This window comes from Ceratotherium simum, chromosome 24 (genome assembly GCF_057802395.1).
Source record: "Ceratotherium simum simum isolate JZ-2026a chromosome 24, ASM5780239v1, whole genome shotgun sequence".
In the NCBI taxonomy this organism is placed as follows: domain Eukaryota; kingdom Metazoa; phylum Chordata; class Mammalia; order Perissodactyla; family Rhinocerotidae; genus Ceratotherium; species Ceratotherium simum.
The window spans coordinates 32,619,040-32,627,295 of record NC_141923.1 but is presented as its reverse complement, the minus strand read 5'-3'; the positions used below and the strand labels follow the sequence as shown (position 1 = coordinate 32,627,295).

The following is an 8,256-nucleotide window of genomic DNA, read 5'->3' as shown; positions in this document are numbered from 1 at the left end:
TCACCACTCCTGCTTCTATTGGACCCTGCAGGCAGAGATCCGAGAGACTGACATGGTAAGAACTCTCACCTCCTGCCAGCTCTTGTCAGGGGTCCAGGACTTCTCTGCTGCAGCCGTCCAGGAGCGATCAGTGTCCAGCCAGAGAAATTTTTGCCCCACGGTGGGAGCCAAAACTGTTGGGGAAGAGGGAGAATCCCCCTCCACCATTTCCCTTAAGGTTCTTATGGCTGGCCAAATAATTAAAAGACAGGTTAGCAGGAGAAAATAATACCAAGTTTGATAACATGTATACATGGCAGAAACCAGGGAAACTGACTTTCCCAACAAAATGGCAGAGATTCTCACCTTAAATACTATCTTCAGCTAAAGACAAAGGAGGATGTTGGGGGTGGGGGAGGAGACAAGAGGGAGACAGAAATCACAGGAATCAAGAGTATGTAGATTTAAGTCCTTTACTTCTGTACTGATAAGAGTTTCCAGAGAGAAGTTCATCCCCCCCTCTTCCCAGTACAGAGAGGGAGATACCATTACAAATGTAAATATTTGGTAAACAGAACTTGGATAAAAATGGGCTTAGCGAGGACCCTGCCAGTCTGTCCATACCCGGAGTTAAATTCCTTTAGGCAGTTAGTGGGGGAGGTCAATGACCATCAGAGAAAATATTCAAGGTAAAGGGATATATGTTGAGGTGGCCAAATTTTGATCTCCCACAGTAGCCACAATGGAAAATCATGGTCTCTCACCCAATGGCCAGACCTGAGCCAGTTCTCAGACCCAGACGCATTGATTGGAGTGGAAGCCGGATCCCCTCAAGGAAGGATTCTGAAGGCAACAATTAATGTAGTTATGGAACCCATTCCTTAACTCCTTGCTCAAATGATACTCAGATCTTAGAGAAAGGGAGATGTTCAGACCTTACCAGTGTTGTCAGATACAGAGTCTGAGCCGACATTGATAACAAGGGAAACAAAATGCTATCATGGTCCTACATTAGTGTGGGGACATATGGAGGCAAGGTAACAGATTGGTGGCACAAGTCCTTCTCATAACCTGTGCAAAGGGTTGACAGACATGCCTGTTGTCATTTTCCCAGTCCCTCACTGAAAAATCGATGGATATACTTAGCAGCTGGCAGAATGCTCTCACTGGTTTCCTGATATAAGGAGTAAGGATCACTATAGCAGCAAAGGCCAAGTGGAAGCCCCTTAAACTGCCTCCTCCCCCAACGGAGGAGCACTATGTAAGTAAGGCACTTGCAGAGATGATGTTTACCTCAAGGACTTAAGAATGGTGGTCCATATTATATTCCCATTTAAGATTCTTGTGTGGCCCCTGAACAAACCTTACTAGTTACGGCAGTTCCTTGTTCTGTGAGCCACAGAACATATATCAGACAGTGAGTTCCATCCTGTACTTTATAGACAAGCTGTGCTTAGGCAATTCGTGTGATTTTAAAGGAGAGCTACTATGACATTAATAACTAGAGGCCTTAAGAAGTGATCTATCAGTGATCAGTGGCTCCTCATGTGATGGTTTTAGAATGAAGATACAATGCCAAAGTCATTATACTTGGAATATCCCAGGTTTAGCACAACCCAAGAATAATAATGAGAATGATAGCAGCTGGCATGTAATAAGTGCCTAAAATAATCCAGGCCCTTCTTGGGTACTTTCTTTTGATCATCCCAAAATTCTGGAAAAGTACATTTCACCTCTGACTGTAACATGTCGACCATGAATCTCTGAAAGACTAAGATTTTGTCCAAGATCCCATACTTAGCGGGTGATAGATCAGTTGAAAACATGTGCCTATGACACAAAAGTTCTGTATCTTCCTACTGTATCTTCAGTGGTTACTTTTTATGCTATTTGTTTAACACTAACAAAAAATCTAGTACAAAACCAATTGAGAAAAGGCCCAATAAACTGTTAAAACAAGGGCATACAAGTGCAAACAAGATTTGTTACAGGGTCATCTATAAAATGTTAGAATCCACATTAATACAGGTCCTCTTGTTAGTGAATCTAAGAGTTCCTTCTATCCTCTACAGGAATAATAAGAATATGATGAGACATGAAATGTTCAATGAATTTAAACACATAGACCAATTTTTAATTGCCAGATCATTTTATTTCAAGATGACAACCTTGAATAGCTATAGGATTATGTAATTATCAGAGTGATTATTGATCATTTCTCTTAGTAAGTGCTGGTGTGATTTTCTCTGTTGTGTGGCCTCTGGTCAGTATTTAGTCGGGTGGAAGAGATTCTGTCTCTTCACTAGTTTATTTTTTACTGTTGTCATCAATATTTCTTTTTAGTTGTGAAAGTCCTCCAATGATTAATGAAAGCAGTAAAAGACTTGCACGCATATACAATATAGCTGTTGCCTTGTTTATACTAAATCTTATTTTGGGTTGACGAGGTTGTACTTTGTCAGGTGGGGAGCCACTATCTGTACTACCACCTGGTCCTCTCTCTTCACATGATGGTGGTTTCCAACCTTTCAGACAGTGACAGTGTTTCCTGTTGTTACACACTCCTCTGAAATTGCATCTCTTGACATCACAGTCAAAACCCATGTCTTGGTAAAAAGTACAATTCTGCCTGAAACAGTAACTTCCTGGCCCACGTGTTGCACCATCCACTACAAGCCCCATTTCTGGCACTTCTGTCCCATGGTGTGCATCGTATCCAAAGCATCTTTCTCGTTGAACATCTTGTACAATTATATGACGAAATGTAGTGTGTTCACCGCCACCAGGAATTTTGAGGACATTTCTACAATGTAGCATTCCGCAAAGAACATCATCTGCTTCACATGCAACAGATCGTGATCCTCCTGTTCCCACCCTCACGCCACAGTTCCCAAATCGGTCACCCATTACATTCAATTTTGTATAGCATGCTGACGAACCATCTTTTATCTGGTAGCCAAACAGGGATTGACACTGCATATCACGGTCAGTACAGTTTCCTCTCACACAAACAGCTAATGGTGAACATGGGGTTCCATCCTGGATATAAAAGTCATCTGGACAAACATGTGTGTTCCCGCTACAGTATTCTGGTAAATCACAAATACCAGGCGTGTCTCTGCAAACCGTTCCAGGTTGAGCATACTTACAGCCAATGCAGCAACCTCCTATACTACAATCACTGCCGAGGCTGAGGACACAATTGGTCTCACAACATTTATCCTGATTACAAGCTTTAAGGGAGCCACAGTCACATTCTTCCTGCTGATTTATGATTTTGTCACCACAACGAGGAGCTACAAAGGAAAATTTGTGTATGGTACATTTTTTACACTCAAACAAGGATCTGACATAGTAACCCGTCGATGCAGTCTGGCATAAGAACAGTTGCTAAACATATCCATAACACCAGGCTCAGGAGCCATGACACAGGAGCTTCTTCGAAAACAATAACAACCAGATCCATCATGATTGAGCCCCATATTATGACCTAGTACATGTGCTGTAATACCTGCACCTAAAAATACGTGAAAATGTGCCACACATACGTAAAATGCTCCCCAGTTGGGGTTGCAAATTCCATCATAATGGGAAAAATATAGGGGCTTTCCGATTGCATGTCCTGTAAGAAGCGCTGAAGTATCATGTGTCATATATTTAAAAAATCCATGATATTTCCACAAACCATAACTGGTAACAATTCCCTCAGTATTTCGTCCTCTTAAATCATAGTTATCTCTTTTATTCCATATACACAAAGCACGTATATTGACGTCTAGATGATTGTGTGTGTAGATGGTATGCATTATGCTGTTCAACATCACCACACCCTCTATTACCTGTGTCATATTGTTCTTCAGTCTATATAATGAGTTAGAAACTGTGTAGTGAATTTTTATGTCTTTCCTGTGTGGAACCCAAGTATACAGAGGGGCTGCTCTAGGAGTTTCAGCAAGTGTTGCCTCTTCATATGCTTGATTTGTATCTTCCTCTTCGATCGTACACCTTTCCACCTCTGCTGATCTTTTTTCTGACACAAGCAGAGAAATGACATGCTCAAATTTGGAAGAAGCCTCCAGTGGTTTGATCTCATAAGTGAAGTCATCCACCTGCAGCATGCCACGCAGACCCCCATAGCAGGTATCCAGTGTGCCCATGGACCCAGGAACCCCTTCCAGGTAGCTGTAGTAGTAACAGTCCCGGGGGACAAAGGGGTGGTCCTCCTGCATGGCACCTTGGTCGTTATCGGTGATAACAGGAAAATGTCTGGGCAGCAAGCTCTTCTTGACTTTCAGGTGAACCACGTGTCTTTGGCCCCTGAAGTGAATCTTGTAGGAAAGCTGGCCTTGTATGTCAGCTCCACCCACTCTGTGGGAGACCTTCCTGGGGATCACGACTTCAGAGGAAGTGAAGCGCCATCCCGGTGGGGCATGGGAGCAGCAGACTGGAGACAGGAGCAGCCAGAGCAGAGGCAGCCAGAGATCACCTGTCAGGTGGGCCTGGGCCCAGGCAGGTCCCATGAGTGAGGGAGCCTGTGACCAAAGAAACTGCAGTCAAGTGGGAGGCAGGCAAGACTATCCCTGAAACAGCAACTTTTCTAGCAGTGTAGTCATGAGCAGAGCAGAGAGAGGCTGAAGGCGTGGCACCCTGGGGAGGATGAAGGGGGAGGGGGAAGCTATTACATAACAATGTGTGCTTATTAGGGGAGGGTGTGCTCAGTGATCTGGGGATCCTAGCACAGGGGACCTAGAGAAGAAAACAAAATGGGAGGAATTAGGAAAAATAGTGTGTATACCTGAGCTCAAAAGTCCCATGGACTCTTGGAGAAGACACAGGGGGAGAATAAGTGGGTTTGGTGCAATTCTAAGACTCTTAATGACTTTTTTTTTCCGCAAACCTACATGAGATAAGGGATCAAAATATAGTTAAAATAGAGAATGGAGAGGGGAGTGGAATCTTCTCTTTATAAGAATTTTGAGGAGAGACCTAGAATTCACAAATTATGAACACTGAATGCTGTAGGGGGTGATTGATTGAAAGAAAGAGTAAATAGAGGTCATGAGAAGACGAATTAGGATGAATAATAATAATTTCTTATAAAGTGAAACTTATCCCTGATGTGGGGCCGCTGAATCCCAAGTCGAAAGAGAATTTTCAGACACGAGCCACTCATTCATTCGCACCTTGATTTTGTGTTCAGCACGAGGACAGGGCCCCTGGGCAGTAAAGAGCCACAGTGCAAGACTCTGTGCAGGGCCATTCTATACCATTTTTGGCTATTTTACTATTCTATAGAAATGTGAAAAGAGAAAGTATTAGGTGGTCTGGTTAGCCTCAAAGATTAGGGCTTGGGGGTGGATGAATGAGATGTGTCCTTGCATTCCAAGGTAAAGTGTGCCTCAAGGAACCCATAGGCAGGAGAGTAAAGTTATTGATTACCGCCTGAGGTAAACTCCTTCGCTCCTAGCCAGAGGCGATTGAGTGATGTAAGACTGAATGAAGTCTCATGGAAAGAATTGGAAACTGTAAAACAAGTCATAAACAAGGTTTTGACCACGTCATACTTGCCTTATGTCCCAGCAATTCTAGCCCTAGGAAATTACCCAGGATGATTTGTGAGGCGGATCAGAATTGGCCATTGCAAAATGTGTCTCTTTGCCTTGATTATTTTTAAAAACAAAAGACTCTGAAAGAAACTTGAACCTTCCCCCCAGCTGCTTAAAAGAATAAAATAGCAGGCATAGTCCAGGAAAGAGCTAACACCATAAGACAACATTGTCTACAGGCTGCCCAGCAAACACTTGTTTAACGAACATTTACATTCCTATCCCCATGTAAATTGCCTTCCTCCCCTTTGAAGCTCAAACTACTACCCCCAACATCCTCCTTTGTCTTCAGCTGAAGATGGTTTTGAAGGTGACAACCTCGCTCATTCTGGTGAGTTAGTTTTTCTGGGTTTCTCCCATGTATACATGTTATAAAGTTTTGTTTGATTTTCTCCTGTTATTCTGTCTCATGTCAATTTAATTCTCAAGCCAGCCAGAAGGCCTAGAGTGTAGAGGAAATGTCTTCCTCCCCTACAGCTGTATATATGAATGTTGATAGCAGCATTATTTATGAATTTACTCCCAAACCAGAAACAAACCACCAGTACTTAATAGGTGAATGGATAAACAAACTGGTATACACATCCAGTGGAATAAAACTCAGTAAATCAGAACAAGTTGCTGATATGTCTGAGAACATGGATGTATATCACAGATATTATGATAGAAAGAAATGAGACCAAAGGAATTTAGGATATGATTTAATTTGTATGAAGTTCTAGAATAATCCAAAATAATTTATGAGAATAGAATTTAAATCACTAGTTTCCTAAAGTAGGAATGGAGCAATAGAGGGAACTTTCTGGAGTGATGGGAAACTTCAGTATCTTGATTGGGGTGTGCTATAGGTTGAATGTTTGTGTGTCCCTCCAAAATTCGTATGTTGAAATTGTGACCCCCAATGTGATGGTATTAGGAGGTGGGGCCTTTGGGAAGTGATTAGGTCATGAGGGTAGAGTCCTCATGAGTGGGACTAGTGCCTGTATAAAGGAGGACCCAGAGAGATCCCTCACCCCTTCTGCCATGTGGGGTTACAGCAAGAAGGTGCCATCTATGAACTAGGAAGCAGTTGTCACCAGACACCGAATCTGCTGGTGCCTTGATCTTGGACTTCCTAGCCTCCAGAACTGTAAGAAATAAAGTTCTCTTGTTTATAAGCTACCCACTCTATAGTATTTTTGTTATAGCAGCCCAAATGGACTAAGACAGGGAGGTGGTTACAAATCAAAACTCATCAAGGGACCAGCCCGGTGGCGCAAGCGGTTAAGTGCGCGCGCTCCTTGCTGCAGCGGCCTAGGGTTTGCTGGTTCGGATCCTGGGTGCACACCGACGCACCGCTTGTCAGGCCATGCTGTGGCAGGCGTCCCACATAAAGTGAAGGAAGATGGGCATGGATGTTAGGCTGCTTTTAGCATTCAGGCCCTAGCAAAAGTACAGCCAGGAAAGCCACTAGGCAAAATGTTGCATACATTTGTAGGACATCTAAATGGTCTGAAGAGGGTTGTTCCTGGGCACAGAGAGAACCCAGAAATGAGTTAGTTTTGAGTAAACAGGTGTGTTATCTTTACTCTTTCAAAATGCTCCTTGAATTTAATTCTTCTTTTGTGTCTCGTCTGTCCATACTTGTCCAGGCTCACATTATCTCCTGCTCAAGGGAGGGCAATGGGGGTATTTGGGGAGGAAGAAGGAGAGTGGTAAGTGTAGGGGTCTTTGATATGGGTATAGAATGTAGAGACAGTTGGAGGCTGATTCATGGTAGTTTTCTAATTGAAAGACTATCATAAGATTTTTAAACTAATTATGGTTTTAAAGTCAGTAAGGTTCTTAGTCTATAAGCAAAGATATACTTATGGCAGAATTAGGCTCTACTGCTACTCCAAAAAAAAAAGAAGCAAGTGATACATGATGCCAAGCAAAACAGGATTTGTATAAAGAGGTCTGGCTATATATGAAAATGAGAGATGATTTAATGGATTTTGCAATACTTGTAACGCACACCATTGTCTATGGCAAAAAATGAAACATGACCATGTCTTGCAAACTGGTAGTCTTGAAACAATTTGTGGGTTTTAATGAACTACACTGTGTTGTTTTGTGAAATCACATAGATTTTAAAAGTTTTGTATTCAAAATTTTGTATTCAGTTTTGTATTCATTCAAATTGCAGCCTAGGAAGCTCCAAGATCTCTTTGCCCTACAGAAAAACTGAAAAAACAACCAGTTTCCCTTCAGTTTTTCATCATTTATTTACTCTCACATGTCCTCAGAGGAGGAAGACCATTCCTACTTTATTCCTACAAAACCAAGGAATTTGAGTGAGATGACACCAGGAGTCTGTCAGTTGCCTTCTTTTCCGTTTTCCATCTACGATAAGCCCTCCTCCTAGTTCCTTCCCCCGCAAAAAATCGAAGAACTATAAAGAAATGTCTCCCTGGTTCTAATTTCATAGTGAAATAGTTTTAAAATTTATTTTTTAATGTTAAGATTAAATGGTGTTTAAATGCAATATATGTGCAGAGAACAAAATTTTTTAAATAGAAAACCATATACAGTGAGAATGTCTCCCTCTCTCCCTGTCCCTAGATACCTAAGTCTCTTCTCCAAAAGCAATCACTGTTACTACTTTCTTTTTTCTTCTTTAAGAAACATGCCATATATTTATGACAAGAAA

At 42.0% G+C, this 8,256-nt stretch overlaps 1 protein-coding gene across 1 annotated transcript; it reads right to left on the bottom strand.

The window, feature by feature from the left end:
- Window positions 1-2,286: 2,286 nt before the first annotated feature.
- Window positions 2,287-4,928, bottom strand: LOC147913923 (disintegrin and metalloproteinase domain-containing protein 20-like). The gene is given in 2 exon segments (XM_087448541.1): window positions 2,287-3,281; window positions 3,284-4,928. Coding segments are annotated over 2 exon segments (2,211 nt in total). The 5' UTR covers window positions 4,500-4,928.
- Between the last annotated feature and the right edge of the window lie 3,328 nt (window positions 4,929-8,256).